The sequence below is a fragment of the Heliconius melpomene genome, chromosome 12 (assembly GCF_056956725.1).
Source record: "Heliconius melpomene rosina isolate 202511_hmr_F chromosome 12, ASM5695672v1, whole genome shotgun sequence".
NCBI lineage: Eukaryota > Metazoa > Arthropoda > Insecta > Lepidoptera > Nymphalidae > Heliconius > Heliconius melpomene.
Genome location: NC_140400.1, coordinates 16,147,546 through 16,168,279, shown reverse-complemented (window position 1 = coordinate 16,168,279; position 20,734 = coordinate 16,147,546). Strand labels below are relative to the sequence as shown.

The 20,734-nt window shown below is 34.6% G+C and overlaps 1 protein-coding gene across 3 annotated transcripts in view; it reads right to left on the bottom strand.

Annotated features, from left to right (window-relative positions):
• Positions 1-1,526: 1,526 nt before the first annotated feature.
• LOC146534179 (uncharacterized) overlaps positions 1,527-20,734 on the bottom strand; it is a 47,409-nt gene continuing 28,201 nt past the window's right edge. For all 3 annotated transcript variants that reach the window (XM_085194613.1, XM_085194615.1, XM_085194614.1), the window contains exons 5-6: positions 5,289-5,402; positions 1,527-5,107 (exon numbers count right to left, since the gene is read on the bottom strand). In XM_085194613.1, the coding sequence (XP_085050739.1) occupies positions 4,139-5,107; positions 5,289-5,402 (1,083 nt within the window). In that variant the 3' untranslated portion in view covers positions 1,527-4,138. The remainder of the gene's footprint in view (positions 5,108-5,288; positions 5,403-20,734) is intronic.

Sequence of the window (20,734 nt, the reverse complement as noted above, 5' to 3'; positions counted from 1 at the left end):
ATTACTTAGTTTTGCCTCTAATATAGATCGGGTACAGATTACAAATTATTTGATATAATAATATATGGCTTCACGGTGTATCCTGCATATAGCAGAATAGACAAAGGGTACCTACGTAGTGTTGTGACATGCAGTTTCGAGACATAACGGGTTGATTGGCGGATTTCAACGCCATGCTTTGTTTTGTTACCAGATCTAGGAAATCAGTCTCACGCTGTGAAGCTCGTATGAGAAAGTGAAAATAATGTATAACCTCAAATGGGAATCGGACCCACAACCAACGTGCTTACAGGCAGTGTCACTGCACCATGATGGCCTCACTAACTATTTTTACATACTTAAACTGTATGTAAGAATATCAGGAACTACAGGATCGAATTGAAATAAATGTTATTCTAATAGATGGTCCATTGTTCCATTTATAGAAGAATTAAGAATTAGTTTCACAATGTATCCCGCACATAGCAGGGTACTCAGAGGGAACCTGGGAACATAGTGTTAAGACACTCCATTAACTAAACGCCGCGAACACTGCACCGCACTGTATTTGTGATTTGATATAAGCTACATTACCTCACGTTAATCGTTTTGACGTAACTTGACACTATGCCTACGAGCTACGGTCAGATATACGTTGGGCACAAAGAATGTATCGTGTATCATATTCACTTCATAGTTATTTTCATATGACCATAGGGACGCAGCCGCAGGTAAACTAGTAGTATATGTTTTTATTCTCTGTTATTTCATTCAAATATTTATTAAAACTGCCATCTACTAACATTTTCCTGTATTTCTGTAGAGAAAATTCTACTAACTACAAGGGTGGCTTTTACGGACTTTTTAACCCCTCATGTAGTTCTCCCACCACCCAATAGATGCCGCTAGTATCGTAGTTTCCAAAAGACGCGGTAACCCTGTATGTTCAATTTTTTATACGTTATTATATTTAAAAATGATTAATTAATATTTTAAAAATTAGGCGGTGCGTGTTGAATTAAGTTTTTAACACTAGCCTGCCTGCATGAAAATCGCAACTCTGTTTTTTTTTTAAAAAAAGAAAAGGTAGTGTTAGGAAAGTCTATCCTCTTATTAGAACTAAAGAAATTTGGCATCTATACCGTAGCTTAGGTGACACTACAATAATGTAATATCAGATGGAGCGTGGACTTGAAACTTGGAACTCTTCAGAGGACTAGTAGACCACTCGAGTTCAGACTATATATTTGGACAAACTATATATAGTTCATAGCTCAAAGCACATTTTATAGCACTTACAGCACTTGGCGTAGAAAAGCATGTTTTTTACTCTATTTTTAAACTATATATTTTATTACAGGACTAGTATGACTGTAAACACGACTGCTACGGGCTTCGATCTGGTGTCGAGGCAAAGCTCCAAAAGCTCGGCGGAAAGTGGGAAACGAAAGTATCTTAATGGTAACGGAGTGGCTTAACTAGGCTCTTCCCTTTGCTATTAAAAATTATTACAGCAGTACTGGGCATAAAAGAAAACACAATAAAAATAATTCTCAAACGTCTGTTATTTATAAAATTAATTTCAAATCAAATTACCAACATAGGCAAATCAAAATACAATACATTCTAAAATTTTCTTTTTTAATACTTAAGTCGTACAACATATACATATAAATAGATTGCTTGGCACATATTCGTTATTTAGGACGGCGCTAACTAGAACATAATGCAATTTGATTTTTTTCCTATACATATATATTGTATTTATTATTTATAAATCTCTCTTAAAAAAAATCTTAAAATTTTTATAATAAAAAGGAATAAAAATAAAAACATTTTTTTTATATTTATCGCTTAAAAAACTATAACTGAAAGAGCCGTAGTAGGTACTAAAACATCATAGATCATTGTACACGTGGCACGGTATTTGACCGAAAACGCGACGGTTGTGAATTCGATTCCCACACGGGGGACTGAATTATTTTCCTCGCCCTGGTAACATAACAAAGCGCAGTTCCGCCTCGCAGCACGCATTGTCTCGAGAATTGGGCGAAAAGTTGAGAACCAAGGTTAATACTAGGTCTTCTTCCTTACCCAGCTTTATGAGTAAAAACTATATAGAAAACCTTAAATTATAAGTTTACAGTAATTTGCTTTTATTATTAAGCTTATAAAATAAAGATAAAATCACAACTTGTTTGTCCCTATGCTTAAAAGAAAGTTAACTTTAACTTAACGGTTAACATTTAATGCCATTATTTTAACTAAAGGTACATTATTATCTCCAAGATCTATAGTTGTCGAAAACAGCTTTTGTAATTTGCTATAGCCAAAAGGGGTATAAGTTCAATTTCATCAAAAATATATTAAATAAGTATGTAAAAAGGGGCAGGGTGTCTAATTTTCGAGACATTCCATTTTTAGTGGCGGAACTCAATGCCGCTCTTTGTCTGGTTACCAAAGCACAGAAAATAATTTATTGCCCCGAGTGGAAATTGAACCCACATCCGTCGTGATAACAGTCAGACTCTATAAATTTGGACATCATGCAACTGCATTTTATAAATAACCACATAAAAAAACATATTTTTTTAATTATTAACACAATTAAATATAATAATTAAATAAAAAATATACAATTCAGGAACACGCAATTAATGATTGTTTATTTATTATATCTTATGCTAATAATTATTTTAGAATATACATTACAAAGCTAATTCAGAAAGTAACTTGTGAAGGGCAAACTGTGATAGATTACTCTTTTCCTACATAATAGATGAGAAAAAAAGAAATAAGAAGAGAAGATTCAAAGAGAGAGTTTAGTATTTGAACGTTAAAAAATCTAGATGAAATATTTGATCTATGTGGAGCTCAGATTATTTGTAAGTCTGTATTATTATTTGAAATAATGGTGGTAGCGACTAAACCAATTTCGATAAAATTTTCTGAAATGAAATTGGAAATTTTCAGTGCATACTACTTTTGGATTGCAAACCACTTGATATTCCTGAGCTAGAATTAAAAATAACTATAAACAGTTAAAATATGTATAGTATTTTGATATACGATAACAATCACACTTTGCCCGATAAGAACAAATTTATTAAAACATTAGCTATTTAGACTATAATAGTAATACTAAAGTGGAATTTGTACACTCACGTATTGTAATGAGAGTGGCAAATATATTGATCTTTATTGTTGGCTACACGCTAAAACCCGCATACAGCAGCGGAGGTAGAGCGAACTAGGTATTAAGATACTCAGTTCTTAATACCTAGTTCTGCCTAATTTTCGAGACATTAGCTACAGTCAAGAGATAATCTTGGTATAAATTCAAAAACATTTGCTATTTGTTTATCACGTGATAAATATTCACCACTCCACCTTACTCAGCAGTGTCAAGATATTTTCTATCTACAAACATCAATAGCGAAGAAAAATCAACACAGACAGACATACAGACTACTATAAAATCTCTATATAGCAACATTTAATGAACAAAATGATGGACAAACAGAAAAACAGTCCAATAGAAGCTTATGCGATAACTACTCACTTACTACGAGAATTTTACAAAATTACACCCTAGTAATTGTGATACCAGTCACTGTACTGAAAATTAATAAATCTTACAAAAAAGAAATCAAACAACTCTTCAAGTTTTACTCATAATATTAAATTATCGGCTTCACGCTGTATCCCGCACACACAGGGTAGGCATAACATAGTGTTAAGATACTCCGTTACCCATTCTCCATTGCGTATTGTGTTGCGGAACTCAACGCCGCGCTTTGCCTCGAAACCAGAGTGAAGACATAAAAATATAAATTTAAATAAACATTTTCTTTTTATTTATTGTTTACAGTCACACCCTTATGTCTGGCCTCTTATTAAAGAGAATATTAAGTGAAAAAAAAATCTAATCAAAATACTATCATCGTTAGATGTTGCTAATGTTGCCATTGGAAACTTTTTCTACACAGGGGTATAATAATATTTTAAATACAATTAACCTTTGGGGCTTATTTAACCATTGACAATAATAACACGAAAACAAATAAAAATAGTTTGCACATCATCTGGTACCACTTAGTCTTACCAAATTCTAAATCAATCCTTGATCATATTATTTACATTAAAAAAAGAGATAGAATTAACTTGTGCTATCAGACTTTCCTGATTCACTTTCTTCCGTAATTGTTATCATCGGGGGGCTGTCGAAACTTTCTCCTGGTGAAATTTCGTTGTTGAATTTCTCAAATTTGGGCGAACTAGTATGTATTGCCTCTTTCACAGATTCATACATATCTGTTGTTATAACTGGCAACGAACCTCTCTTCCCTTTAAAATGGTTTGAAGCGTCATCTGTAATTGGTTCTCTCATTTTCGTATTGACATCATCTTGCTTAACAGGCACACTCTCTGCTCTACTCAAGTGTTTTATTTGCACTTTATCTGATATGGGTATAGCCACTCCGTTTTCTATTTTCTTTTCTCTCTGATCGTGCAGTTGTTGTAAGCTGAACTCTCTAGCTTGAACATCTGAAAGTAAAGGTCCATCTGTCGAACCTTCAATGGAATATGGTCCTTGTAAAATATCATTACCTATAATTGAATCTTGTTTAAAAATAGCAGCTGTCACCACTGGTTTGTCTGGATCTGTTGGTGTTTTACCAATAAGGGGTTCCTGAGAATTATCATGGACTATTGTATCCACAACTTCATTTTTAGATGTATCGTAACCAGCATATATTGGGTAGCCAAAAGGACCTTGATCATATCCCATCTGGCTGCTGTACGAATAGCTCACATTATGAGATCCAATCGATGACATACTAAGATCTGAAATAGATAGGCCTGTACTTGACAGTGCCAGAGCCTGCCTTTCAAACTTCCCACTACTTCTTTCACTATCTTCTTCAATTATGATTTTCCTTTCTAAATCTTCTGGTACTCGATGTATGAGTGCTTGATTTGTGGAGATCTGAGGATCGTGAAGTGGCGAACTCTGAAGTGTCTTATTGGGTCGATACGCTGCAGATTGTTGAACTTCTACAACGAATATACCGTCGTTATCCGGTGAATATTTCATTTTTGTTTCACGACCATTTTTAGTTATATCCTGGAATTAAAATACATTTCTTGATAATTATTGAATATTTTTTAATTAATTGAATATTGTAATAATATATAATTGAATATTGTTGATGTAAGAAAGAAAAGGTGAGTAAGAAAAGTAACCACTATCATCGGGTACAATTAGTAATATTCGTGAAGAAAACAATACATAAATTGCATCTTACGTTTCTCTCCTCTGTTTCCACGATTAGGTGGTTATTCTTCAACGTCATAGTAAATATGGAGCCGTTGGCTGGAGGCGTGTCACCATTGGTACCATTTTCATCTGGTGATTTTAACTGAAACAAAGAAACAAGTTCAGTATTAATTGTATTTTTGTTTTAAAATTTATTAGAAAATATGTACCCTACATATCTCATCCTTAGCTTATTTAGATAATCTCAAATATCACTATGATGTGTTTTACTACTATCATAACTTTTTGCCCCTATATCAGAGTAACATGAAGGAATATAGAGTTTAAACATTCCGTCTACCAAAGATAGAAATTAATAAAATTGAAATATGATCATTCCCTGTGTGTGGATCGAACCCCATATACATCGTGCTTAAAGTCCGATGTTCCACTGCTTTACGACATTCTTACATTAAATAACAATATTTATGAATTTGATCACTATGCACATAAGCGACAGATATCTTTATCGTATCGTCCCATGACGAGAGGAAGAAAAATGGAAAAATAAATTTAATTATACAAAAATAGTCTTCAAGTGTTTTATTCTTTAAAATAGTTCTCTCTGTTTTCGCCCAATTTTCAAGACATTGCGTGTTAATGGCGGATTTCAACACCGAGCTTTGTCTTCTTACAAGAGCGAGCAAATGAAAATAGTTTGACTACCCCATGAGAGAATCGAACCCACAATCTTCGCGATTACATTCAGACGCTACACCTCTACGTCACGATGGCAGGTACTAAATTAGTATTTAATTTTACCCAAATTCCCAAACATCACAAATATATTTTATAGAAATTCTTTCAAATATGTACATTCATATTTTGCATAAAGCGTAAAAGACATAAAAAAATCATTTTACTTAACCCTTTAAGGTATAAATTGACATCACTCGCGAGGTATGCTATCTAAAACATGTTTTATGTGTTCATAAACAGAATCCAAATGTAATTCTTAATTTTTTGGACTAGGGTTGCCATGTTGATGGGAAATTAAATTAATATATGCTAAATATATAATCTGTGCTCAATTTTTTGTTAGAGAAGAAAAAATGCACATTATCAAACACCTGAACTTCTAGTTATACAAAATACATCGATCGTCGAATATGTGTAATGTCGGGGTGAGGTAATATCACTATAAAAGCAGAAAGTAGTGAACAGAATGACTTCTCATTAGATCTCTCTGCGTACTCCACTACATGCCGGAGACGAATAGTTTGCAGAAATATATTATTTTGTTAACATCACTTTTTCTAATTTAGAAGATTAGAAAGTATCGCATCAAAATAATATTTCACGCGGCAGTTACGAGTTCTTCATATATATAATATATTCAACCCACAATACTATAGTACTATATGCAGAATACAGCGTACAGCTGAAAAAATTAAATAAAACAACAGAGTGACGAAAACAAAAAAATATTTTTCCTTCAAGTGGCAACCCTAGCATCATCCGACATTAACTTCATTTAGAGACGAAGTTGGTTCACGGCGATGTGTTTTTCAAAATACGATTATTATAAATAAGATTTAGGAAAGCCTTAAAACGAGATGTCAAAATAATATTTAGATTTTTTACATTTTTGTTACTTATGCATTTTACGTTTACATTTTAGAAGTCACTAATAGACAGAAAGTTCAATATGTACCTACATATATTTTTACACGGTGGTGAATCCCGCGCATAGCAAGATAGGCAAGACGAACCTAGGAACCTAGTAACTAATTCTCCTTTCCCATTGAAAGAAAGTAACGAAAAAAGAAACGAAAACTTTATAATTATAACCTTTTCCACAAGAGGGAATCGACCTCACAACCATCACATATACAAATAGACACTACCAAGTTACGGTACAATATAAAACATTACCTTTTTTTAGCTTGTAACTCTATCCCGTAAAGGGAACATGAGAGAGAGGATAGAGATAGAGGATCACCGATTGATTAATGACCGTCAATATGGCTTCCGCCATGGTCGTTCAACCGGTGATCTTCTGGTTTACCTAACCCACCATTGGGCTGCGGCTATCGAAAGCAAGGGAGAGGGCCTGGCAGTTAGTTTGGACATGGCGAAGGCCTTTGATCGAGTGTGGCATGGGGCACTCCTTGCTAAACTTCCATCCTATGGGCTTTCCGAGAATTTATGCAGGTGGATCGCCAGCTTTCTCACTGGGCGCAGCATCAAGGTCGCTGTCGACGGTTTTTGCTCCAATCAAATTCCCGTGAACGCAGGCGTTCCCCAAGGCTGCGTGCTGTCCCCCACGCTGTTTCTTCTGCATATCAATGACATGCTGGAGGATTCTAGCATTCATTGCTATGCAGATGATAGCACGGTGGACGCTGTTTACTCCGGCCGCGCAAGTCTTTCTCGGGAAAACGCTGAACAGTGCCAAAATAAACTTGTGTCTTCTGTTGAGGCATCACTCGAGAATGTCTCTTCATGGGGTAAAAAGAACCTGGTCCAATTTAACCCCCTGAAGACACAAGTTTGCGCGTTAACCACAAAAAAAACCCCTTTTATCGTATCGCCAGTCTTTCAGAACACTCCCCTTTCAGCCGCGCCCAGTATCAGCATATTGGGCTTTAATGTTTCGAGTGACTGCCAGTATCGCGATCATCTGGAAAGCAAGGCCAAGTTGACCTCGAAGAAACTGGGGGTCATCAATAGAGCGAGACAGTACTTCACGCCAAAACACCGATTGGCCCTATATAGGGCCCAGGTTCGGCCACACATGGAGTACTGTTCTCATCTCTGGGCTGGTGCACCCCAGTATCAGCTTGACCCATTTGATCGCATACAACGTAGAGCTGTTCGAATCATTAAGGACCCAGTAAGCTGTGAAAGGCTTGACACTTTGGCTCTGCGTAGAGACGTCTCCTCGCTGTGCGTTCTCTATCGCATTTATCATGGTGAGTGTTCTGAAGAACTGTTTGACCTGTTACCTGCCGCCGAATTTTCTAACCGCACAGCACGTCACAAAATGAAATATCATCCACACCATCTGGATACGTGGCACTCCACTACTGTGCGGTTTCGTAGAAATTTCCTTCCACGCGCCACCAAACTGTGAAACGGTCTACCCGCGGCAGTGTTTCCAGGTTGGTACGATATGGGTACCTTTAAAAAGCGCGTCTATCTCCACCTCAAAGGCCGGCAACGCACCTGTAGCTCCTCTGGTGCTGCACGGGGTCGTGGGCGGCGGTGATCACCATCAGGTGACCCTAACGCTCGTTTGCCTTGTCCTTTTAACATAAAAAAAAAAAAAAATCCTAACGTTAAGACATTTCGTTCCTATTAAGATATAAAACAATATTTAACCTAATATAAACAATAAGTAATCTAACATAAACAATAACCAACCTAATATAAAATGATTTACCAACGAAGGACTACGAGCAGACTAAGAGTTGTGTTTGACATAATATAATTCAACACATTCTCAAGTAACTCTGACCACAGGTACATTACATAAGGCATTCCTCGATAAATGAACTATTATTATAAAAGAATTCGCCAAATTCAATAATAAGTTCCTGAGATTGGCTCGTTCAACCAAACAAAACTGTTCAGCTTTACAATATTAATAAGTATAGCAAGTATAAATAGGTGCATACATCAATATTATTAGGTATCAAAGGCACCTTGGGGCTAGGGTAGCTGGGTCGACGGCCGGTCGATGCCCGCTTTCGGCCATCTTTGCTCTGCCCAAGCTCTCGATCGCATTGCACTTTTTAGATGCACCTACTCTTGCCATACTATCTAACGACCGAGCAGAGAAAACTTTGGAGTCGTGTATTTTATTTTTTTCTTAAGACGCTACTCACATTTTTGCTTATTTTTTTTAGCTTTTTATTTTTGAGTTATTGTACGTAGAATGGTGGAACTCAACGTCGCCCTTTGTTTTGATATCAGAGCCGGAAAATGTAAATAATTAACTCCAAACTTAACGTCAGACACTGTGCAACCACACCGCAACGGCATCAATAGTATAATTGGGACATTAGCGATACATAGTCGTGGGTTCAATATCCTCTCAGGATCAACGTTTTGTACAATAAGTGTCAGTGACACTTAACATCAACACGACCAAAGTAAATTGAATTGTTACTAGTGGATAGCAAAAAAATTCCTAAACTAACCGGGCAATGACCGGATTTATTCGTTGATTTTCCTTGTTAAAATAAAATTTAAATGAAGCTTTTTCCTGCATAGCAGGGTAGGTAAAAGTTTATCACTCAATATTCAAGATATGAATGACGAAACTCAACACCGCAGTTTGTTAAGAATAATACGTTCAAATTTAATAAGCTTCGTTAAATATAACATTAAGTTTAGTCTTATTAATCCTTTTTTTCTCTTTTACTGTGATTTTTAGTGTCGTAGGCAATAAAAATAACACTTTAAAAATGTTAAAAATACATTCCTTCTAAATAGATGGAATGTATTTTATGCGGATGAATATCCGCATAACGTATTGAGTGACGTAACTCAACGCCGTATTTTACGTAATCGAACCGAAAATACAAAAATATGTTTAGCTGAATCATTCCCCCCGATAAGAATCGAACCCATAACAATCTCACATAGAATTATTTATATAAGAAAATTTATATTAATCGATTCTTTTCCACTCGAGTCCCAACAAAATCGCCTCAGTACATTGCACTACCGAGCTCGTTTGACTAGATTTTTGGCAGCGCGCCCCTCCCGCGGACCACCGCCGAATTCTTGTATAAGATTTTGACGACTTAGCTCGGTTTTTTTTGTTAAGTCACTCCCATACATCTCAATATAGATATATTAATGCAATATAAATATAATAAAACTATGACATAATGAAGCATAATTTAGTGGCGCAGCGGTAAGAGTGACGACGGTTGTGGTTTTGATTCCTGTTTCATATTTCACCAATTATTTTAATTTCCTACATCTTGTAACAAGACAAAGCGTAGGATTAAGTTCCGCCATCTGAAGTCGTGGCAACACCTAAGCGTCCATTGTTGCGATAATTAACAGCATTTCCTGATAGTGTGTCCAGCATAATATGCCAAATTTTAAAACGTTATATATTTGCATAAATATCATTTAAAAATATATCATATTTATCTACGTTTCCCTCATCATTTTTTTCATTCTACACCTTGAAGTTAAATAATTAAGAAAAAATCCTATTTAAAATAATAATAATACATTAATTAAGAATATAATTAACAATATTTTAACACGCTCGAAAAAAAATACAAAACTAAGTAAATTCAATGCATTTTAAATTAAAGAACTTGTATTATATGTACATTTTTTATTTTTTTTAGTTTCATATATTATATCCAGCATAAACAGGGAATCCAGATAAAGGGAACCTAGTATCAGTTCCCAACTGTCCTCGTAATTTTCGAGACATTGTGTGTTGAGTGGCAACATTCATCTCCTTGTCGTAAGACTCCTGGTAGTAATACCAGGGTGCGAAAAAAACCTCCGCGTGCGAATCGAACTCACGACCGTCGCGTTACAGTCACTCTCTGTGCCGCTGCGACACCAAAACTCACATATGTATGTGTAGAAAGAATACTAGATATTGAACTGGGCATTGTAACCACGATAGTCGTGGATTTGATGTACACTCGAGAGAAAAAGTACCATTGAATTACTTTCATTTCCGTACTCTGGTAAAGTCCGGTACACATTAATAATCAATATTTATCTAAAAACTTAGCTCGAATCCGTAGAAGGTTTTTTGAATCTACAAACACAGTAAAATCAAAAGTGAACTTTAGATAATTATGTTAAATATGTATATTTTTGTACACTTACGAGTAATATAACGGCTAAAATTTTTTATCATGATTTCGTCTGTGCAGAATCTACCTGCTATTATCATATTGAGGACAACATAATCAATAAACGAGTATTCCGGAACAAACATACATACATACATACATACATTCGACATGGAATTAAGAGTATGGCCATTAACGTCGTGTTTCTGTCATATTGAGCTGATTCTGATCAATAATTGATAAATCTCAAACAAAAATTATATTACCAATAAAAAATATAAAAATAATGAAACTTATATTTATCATTTGTTTTTGTTTTTATAGTTCAAACAAATTTAAATAATTTAAATATGCAGTTTGCATTATATTTTTTGTATTTTACTAAGTAATATATTTAAATCATAATTGTTGTGAAGCCGGACGCAGCAAATGCATATTGTGTTTGCTTTCAACCGGCTGTACATAACTGCATAAAACTCGTGTAATATTTAGTATTTTTTTTATAATATTATTGCAAACCTTAATTATAAAAATAAAAAAAAACGAAAAGCCAACATACAACTACAATGGCGTCTGTCAAATTCAAACTCACAATAATCTTTATCCAAATAGATTTTTATGTTTCCAAAAATGATTCGATACATCTATACTAATATAATGAGGAAATGGTCACATTCATCAATAAAAAAATTACGAGTATATTACTTTACAAATTATCGACATAAATGGCTATAAACAAATCTGTTGAACACGTGCTAAACTGAAGGCAAAGTCTACTATTAAAGTTTCTTAATTACAATTAAAATTAAATAAAATATGAAATTACAAAGAAAAAAATACAATTTTGTCGGCCTTCAATTTTTTGGTAATTATTATTTCATAGCATGTTTTATATTTAACTTGCCGTACCTCTTGTTTTATTTGATCTTGACGCGCATGACGGTGGCATTGAAATTTTTTTACGTCAATTGTGTATACATAAATGATATTTATCTTTTTCGTATTTTTTTTATTTGTGTTTATTTTTTGGTTTCTGTTTGTTGAAGACTTATTATTTAATCATAGCGAGGCTAGTAGGTAACATTTTTAAAGTAACGTTTTAAAACAATCAAAAAATATTTAAATCTGGTCGCTTCCTCTAGCTGGATCCTAATTTTTTTTGATTGAACCTAGTATTAACACACTCTTCGCTTAATTTTCGAGACACTTCTATCTTCGAGATATTTCGTACTCAATTTTCGAGATATTTCGTATTCATTGCTGGAACTTATGCTCGTTGTCTTGTTACCAGAACGAGGAAAAGAAAATATATTATTATCGCAAATGAGAATCGAACCAACAACCGTCACGTTTACATTCAGGTTCTTTGCAGCTGCGCCGTGGCGGCCTAAAATATTTTTTTGTTCTAATTAATAATTCTAAATATGATATTGGGCAACCACCAAAACACAATGTCTGTTAGACTGCAGAGAACCAAATTACTTAGCTCCCTTTGCCTATTCCACGTCTAGAATAAATATTAAAAAGTAAAACGCGGTAACATTATAAATTTCTGGGCAAAACAAAACATAAAATAATATAATATAACATAATAAAATTAGAATCGCCATGTTGCCCACTTTACGACTGACAGTAGATACGATCTGTCGTAAATACTCACAGTTTTACAGCGCACTGTAATGTGGAGAAACTCGAGGGTAACCTTCAAAAGATTTGTACATTTTCGTCCGAGCTTTTGAATTGAGATAGCATTTATGTATTTTTAATGAGTGAGTAAAAAAATATATTTAAAATTTTTACTTTGTAAGCCGTCGCCGCGTCGTAGATCTGACTAGCGCGACGGGTGTAGGTTCGTTTTCGCTTGCTCTGGTAACAAGATAAAGCACGGTGTTGATTTCCACCCTTGAACGGCGGAAATCAACGTCTCGCTTTGTAAATCATTTTTAAAATTACGTACGATTTTGAAAATTGGGCAGAAATTGGAAAGCGGAACTTTTCACGTTCACTACTTGGTCACCCTTCTCCCTGTTTCATTTGCCTGGAATGCAGCCTAAAACTAAGATATATAACTTAAACAACCTAAATAAGAACCGAGTATAACAAAAAGAAAACAAAAACTTATTTCTTTCATACGACAATTCATGAACATGAGTATTACGTAGCGCGCCTACGAATAGATACTATACGCTATCTACGTCTAGCCGTAACCTCGTAGCCGTAGACAGACTAGCTACGCTAATAGCTCAGCGCTAGGCAAACAGCACAACATATATTTTCTCTGTAAAAGTATTTAATATTTTTATTTTTTTTTATTCTTTCTTTTGCATAACAAAGGTAGGCAAAGGGGACCTAGTGTTATTTCGTACCCCACGTATCCAACATTTCTTGAAACATTGCTTGTTGAGTGCTGGAACCTATTCTTCACTTATTTGCAAATTTTAAATACTAGATAAAGCAGTACAACATTAACTTTAATGATACTTAAACAAACATGCGGCGTTGAGTTCAGCCACTCACGTAATGCCTCCCGAATTCGGCGGAAACAGGAGAACGGAAGTGTCTTAACAGATCGGCGGTATCTGTACGGAAGATATATAAAAAATAATGTTATAGAATCATTATTATTATCTGCCTCTTTTGCTTCAATAAGGTTATAAATAAAAAAATATACCGTTTTAAAGAATGTGGTTCGACAAAATTATTAGAAATAAGTAATAACTGTTTTATTTAATTGCATGAAACTTTAGTTTTCAATATAGATATTATTATTAGAAAACGGGAGTAATGCAGATTAGTAAATTAATAATTATGTACTTCAAGCCGGCGAAGCCGCGAGTGGGTCAGATTGGCCCAAAAACATCGCAAAGTGGCGTAAAATATAAACGCAGGTGTAATTATCGATATCACAGCAAGTGTCCATTCAATAAGGCATTTTAGTATATGTAATTTACACATTTTGAAGCTGAACAACTGTCATAATATTATTTAATTGTCAATTATGACCTGCGGCTTTCATTACGTTTACTATATATCAGAAAAATATATTTTTTTAAAATTTCAACTTCTGTTTTAAATGCATTTGTATTTTAAAAAAAAAATAATAATTCGTAATGTCCAAATTTACAGCCGCAAAAGGACTAAAACTCGGCAGTGCGGCCACCATGTTTGTAACTCTGCATAACGGTCTTGGTTTCGATTCTCAATCGATGCAATATTTAAAATATGCCTCTCTAAGTTCCAGCTATAACTATACGAGTATAATAAAATTCAAGTCACTTAATTTCACCCACTTTGACGTGTTTTATGATCATTGAACTTGACAAGTATATATAATTTATCCTGTATCTATACTTCTTTCTATACTAATATTATAAAGATGTACTGTGCTGTTTGGTTGAACGCGCTAATCCTAGGAACTACTTGTTTAATTTACATTCAAAAAATATTTTTATGTGGAATACTGCATTTATGTAGATAGGCTCTGTGTATATTGACAAATGACGTTTATCGTTTCGATATACCTACTATTTTAATTATTATCATTTGATCACGGTGGCGACACTTAACCTTGTAGATCATATAACAATTCATTGATATGGTGTCATCGAGCTGGTCTGATAATGAAGCCTGAAGGTAGGGGACGAAACCCTATTAGTAACACCGAGTTAGATTCGTCTTGACGATTACGATGTAACTGAATTAACTTTAGATTCTTAAATTAATATTATTATTTTTTTTGAATAAATCATTTTAAAATATTTTCATTAGACCTTGAGGTCTAATTCAAAGTCAAATGTGAACCAATTTTTGAGAGCGGAACGAAACTCAGCGATAGGTTTTATTTACCAGTTTCTCCTAATATTTTTATTCTCTTGAGTCGAAGTCGAACACACGACCATGGCGTTTACCGACGTGGTCTGGCGCTGTACTACTGCACATCAACGATCTTTATCAGGACGAAATATGATATTCCTTTCCTTGTCCTATGATGCAATAATATCGTTAAAATAAATATATAATAATACTATAATTTATAGCCGTTAAAAAAAGCCAGAGACAATTAAGGCCAAGTCCACACCCACGTGCAATTTTTTACTAAAGTCGAATATAATGTAATAATTTAACATAATGATCGACATTACGTTGGTAATAACGAACAATTTGAATTAAGGATTTTGTCAAATAGTTTCTTAGAATTTGTTTTATAACTGCCGGCCCGCGCGCGGTTTCGCCCGCTTGAACTATACAAATAAATATTTGAGTGTAGTAAAGAAAACTTGATTATTTATAAAGTGTACGTATGGTTTATCTGTAAAATTTTTCACTAAATAAGTTGTTATATAAGTCCTTTGGGAATTTATTTGATGTTGTTTCACATCTGTCTAAGTAGGGGCGCGCGGAAACTGTAGTTTGTCCCGCGTGTATTCCGATTCCGTGAGGATTCCGGGATAACCCATATTTGCTCCACAAACCCCTCTGCCTATCCTGCTATATGCGAGATACAGGGTGGAACCATATTTTTCTTCATAATAGTCTCTCCTTCATATCTACAAAAATAATATTTTTTATTAAGTAACAACAACCAAAACTTTTAAAATGTCTCCTTGTAATAACTTTCACACACACACATGACATATTTATCGATTTCAACAGTTTTGCGCTACTTATGTGAATTCTATGCCCGAGTCGGCTTCCGAGAAGGCAGCTTTCACTCGTTACGAAGGCTCTAACAAGAATATATCGCACTGAAACGAAAGGTCACGAATAATCGAGTATTCATCAATGTTTCATACATTTACATTATAATAAATAAGATTTGGAAAGTGGTATTGTGGGTCATATGTGTTGAGTTTCGGCACTCAGCACGCTATTACGTGTCTGGAAAGTTAAGGGAAAATTGGGGAACGGAGTGTCTTAACACTACGTCCTCTTTCTCTATCCATGTAAAACTAATTTCGGACTCAATTTCAATTTAGTTTTTTTCACGACATTGTAGACATAATAGCTTAAATGTTTATTAAATTTACGAAAGTTACACGTTTATAAATTATACGTTGAATGGATCACCCGATGACAGATTAAAGGCGGCGTAAAAAAGTAATTTGAGGAAATTTGGTAATATTCGCTTATATGTATTTAAAGTACGTAACATATGGTATTTACTGTCGCCTTCGTTTTCATCAATTTCGATGTTTTATAGTAAAAATGGATTATATTTTGTATTTTAGCTACACTTAGTACGCAGGGTTCCCCTCGGAACGGAGGAAATTCGAAACATTGCTTGATAAGTGGCGGAACTCAACGCTGTGAGTTATCTTGCCGGAGCAAGAAAATAAAAACTATTTAAAAAAACATAAGCATTAAGTAAAATAATAATAATCAATGAAAATTAGAAATTTTCACGGGACATAACTTAACTAAACTTTAAAATTAGCACTTACATACATTTATAATGCATTATATATATATAAAATCGTTCAAACTCCGTTTAAACAACGCACATACACTCGAGCTCAATACATTGCTTTCCAAACCAGATCTACCGTTAGTTCGGTACAAAGATGCTGTGGCTAAAGTAATTTGCCCAAAAAATCTCACATCACTCTTATTTCTTTTTAAATAAAGTAAAAAATCGTTTAAAAATATTTTTTTTACATATTTTAGTAAGTTTGTTGTGTTATTCGTCCGCATTCAAAGAGTGCAAATGACTTAGCCGGAACTACAAAATGCATTTACAAAGAAAAACAAAAGGTGACAGTACGTATTGTAACCGAATTGGAAATAATGAGGTAGTTGAGCGATCTCTTGGGTTTTTTGGTTAGTAATTCTATTGGGTAACTTGGGTAAGGAGTACGATTTTGAGCAAAAATTATAACAAATGTTTGATAATTTTGATTTTATAATACTGAGCGCAGCGGCACAAGCGTGCGTCCGTTAAAGTACAGGTTGTAGTTTTGATAATTAATATTTAATTTCCTTGAGGGGTAAAGGAATTTAAATATTTAATATTTTCTTTTGTTCTCACTGGCGAGTTCGCCACTCAAGACGCAATGCCTCCACTATTCGATGGAAAGTGGGGAACGAAAGTGACTTAATGGGAACGGAGTGTATTTGCGCTAGGTTCACAAGATCCCTCTGCCTACCCTGTTAAATGTGGGATTCAGCGTGAAGCTGAAAAAAGAGTTCTTATAATTGTATAAAGTTTTTTTAAAACTAAAGTGACAGATTATTTTGACTACATTAATTAATTGATTTCTTATTTCACTTTTTATCTCGTAATTAAAACATTTATTTTTATTCCGTCAATACAATCTTTGTTTTCAAAAAAACAAGTTACTTATTGAACATTTTGAAATGTTCAAAAATAGCTTTACGACTTTTGGAGAAACCAGAGTCAGAAAATATCCAACTTCGCGCTACGATAGTGGGTTCGATTACTGATTGGAGACTTACATTTACTCAACACGCATTGTCCCAAAGTTTTGACGGTTGCAAGTAGCAGACAGAAGTGTTTAAGCACTGGCATATCTCGAGTGGTGAATTCGATGGAAAGTGGGGAACGGAAATGTCTTAATGGGAACGGAGTTATACATATTAACACAGGTTCCCAGGTTCCTTACCTAGGAAAATCAGTAAAATATTAACAATTGAACATTCACATATTGCCAATGTGACGTAAGCTCTATATTGACAACATAGTGACTAATCTTTCCGTTGATATGCAAATGTCAAATATTCACCGCAATGTTGACCGAGTAGAATCACGTCGTAGAATTCGAAGCCGCTGCCAAGTGCTAATTAGAAACGTAACCTAACTGTTGTTTAGTTGTTACTTTAAAAAATGGGTTTATACCGAAATACAATAAATAAATATATATGAATCGACATATTTTTATGGGTTTACCTACAACTAAAGGATTTTCATAATTAAATATATTTAATTTTTTTACGTATAAATTGCTCTATGACGCAGTAGAATAGAGTCTGACTTATAAATCAATTGGTATGGGTTCAATCACTACTGGAGGATATGATTTTATTTAAAATATTTTTATTTTCCCGCGGAGGAATAAATCCGCAATTTATCCCCCGAGTGGCAATCGAACTCCCGTCGCGTCTACAACCAATGCATGTGGCGATGTGTCATACCGGCATTAAAAACGTCATTTTCTATTTCATTTTTATTTAGCGTCACGCTGTATCCCGTTTTATTATTATGTTATACGTATTAACTAAACATTCCTGTCACTTTTTCCCTAAAAAAAACTTTTTTACAGACACTGTGTGTCAGGCGGAACCCGACGACGCGCTCTATTTAACCAGACCGAAAATGAAACATAAATATTTTAATTAACAAAAACATATTGAAGCCAACACACTCTGACTGCTAACGTGACGATTACAGGTTTGATTCCCAATCGGGATAATAGAATGTTCTGATTTCCTCGTCCAAGACAAAGCGCGGCGCTTTTTTGTTGTAGAGTTCCGTCACTCAACACGCAACTTAATATTAGGTTCCTTCTCACTACCCCATTATCTGCGTGATAAGGAGAATTTGGACAAAAAAACTATTCACTTAGACCTCATTGAATCCTTACAAAACATAAAATATAAGTACCTACTATTTAATACAATATAAAGTAATCAAAATATTATCAAGTAGCTTAATAAATATTGTACTCCAATAAGGTAACATAATACGAAGTATAATAAAGTCGATACTCACGAAGCATTTACTTCTGATATACTAAACACTCTTAAAATAAATTGTAGTTTTTATCCTCCGAGCTCTCCGCATGTAGCAGCGTAGACAGAGAGAATTTAATGTCATGACACTCCCTTCCTCATGTAGCATTTAATGTTCGAGACATTACGTGTCAAGTGATGGAACTCATCGCCACGCTTAAGGTTCCTTTAGCCACAAGCCAGTTCCATCATCAGATCAGCTCAATGATCCGCGTATAATTGCCTAGTTTCATGACTAGGTACAGTTAAAGGATTGGAAGCTAAATTGATAAGCATATTTAAAATTCGTTTACCAACTAAAGCCGAATAACAAGTACCAGGATAGGATATACATATATACATCCCCCCGAGCGGGGATCAAACTTACAACCCTCGCGTGTACTGTCCGCTTCAACAGCCCGCGTATGGCGTCATTCACTGTATATTTAATACTAGCGACCCCCTTGCGGCTTCGCCCGCTTTTACTACTGGATTATTCACATAATGTATGTTTGCAAAGCACTTAAGATAATGTGAAAATTAATTAAACCCTAATGCAACCCGCATTTTCGTAGTTTCAATAAGGATTTTCCAATTGTTTTACTCGGCAAGGATTTTTTAGTAGGTACCGTAATTTTAAATCTGTGCTACTAATCTTTTCAAGTACTTATTAAAATATATTTAAATTACTATTTTTGGATAGTTAAATGACATTAAATAATACATTTAACTCGAATTATCCAATACGTGCAAACGCATCTAAATCTTCGTTGCTATAAAGGCAGTCGGGTTTTTTTTTCGAGCTTGTGGTTAATGCTGAAGAGGGTATTCTGTCCCTGATGAAAATCAAGCACTACGTGGCTGCCTGTGACGAAAATTAAATAGAATGCATCGGCCGGGAATTGAACCCGGGCTGCCCGCGTGGCAGGCGAGCATTCTACCACTGAACCACCGATGCATGTAAGGCAGGCGGGCGCGGCGGACTCGCTTGTATAAGCATAACGTCGCGAGGCGCGTTTCGCAGCAAGGATTTTTTGATAGTGTAACAACTTCTAAAGTACTTATTAAAATGAAAAACAGAAAAGACAGTTTTGATCTACATTAAATGGCCAACGTAACTAATATACTTATTTATATGCTCAGAGTAAGGGATAAGTGAAACTTGACTCGATACAGTTGATGTGTGAACGGCGTGATGTGTCAATAATTAAATGCGTTTTTCTCTAAAACTATTCGCAATTTCGAAATAGTTTAAAAAGCAAATTTTATCTTCGTTTAATGTAGAAATTTAATAAAGTATTTTAAAGGATAAGGATTAATACCATTATGGAAAAATATCCCTCACAATAAAAAATATATTGAAATTACTATTTTTAGACAGAAATATCTTCACTACACGTTATTCTTAAAAGATACGAATATGCCATCGCGGACTTTTTTGTAGATCTTATTAAGAGGAACAATACTCCAGTACATTTTTTTCATGTAGTATGTACCATTAAAGCAGCGCATGCGCCAAAGTGTCTCAGCGGGTAGGACTTAATACACGATTGTCGTATTTATGGTTATTTACATAAGAATGTACAAATAATAAACTATATATAAACCTTCCCTGAGACATACTCGACCTAATGGTGAAAACCGCATCCAAATCCGTTGGGTGGTTTAGAAGAAGAAGAGTTAGAAAGTTCAGACAGACACAAAAAGCGACTTTGTTTTATAAGATATAGGATTAATAATTATTCCACGTTGAATTCCGCCACTCAACACGCCATGTCTCCAGAATTCGGCGGAAAGTGGGCAACGAAAGTGTCTTTATGGTAACGGATTATTCACTAGATTCCCTTTGCCTGCCCTGCTAAATGCGACATAGAATATGAAAATAACAGAAAGAAAAAGATATAAAATTAAGATGACCAAACCAAAC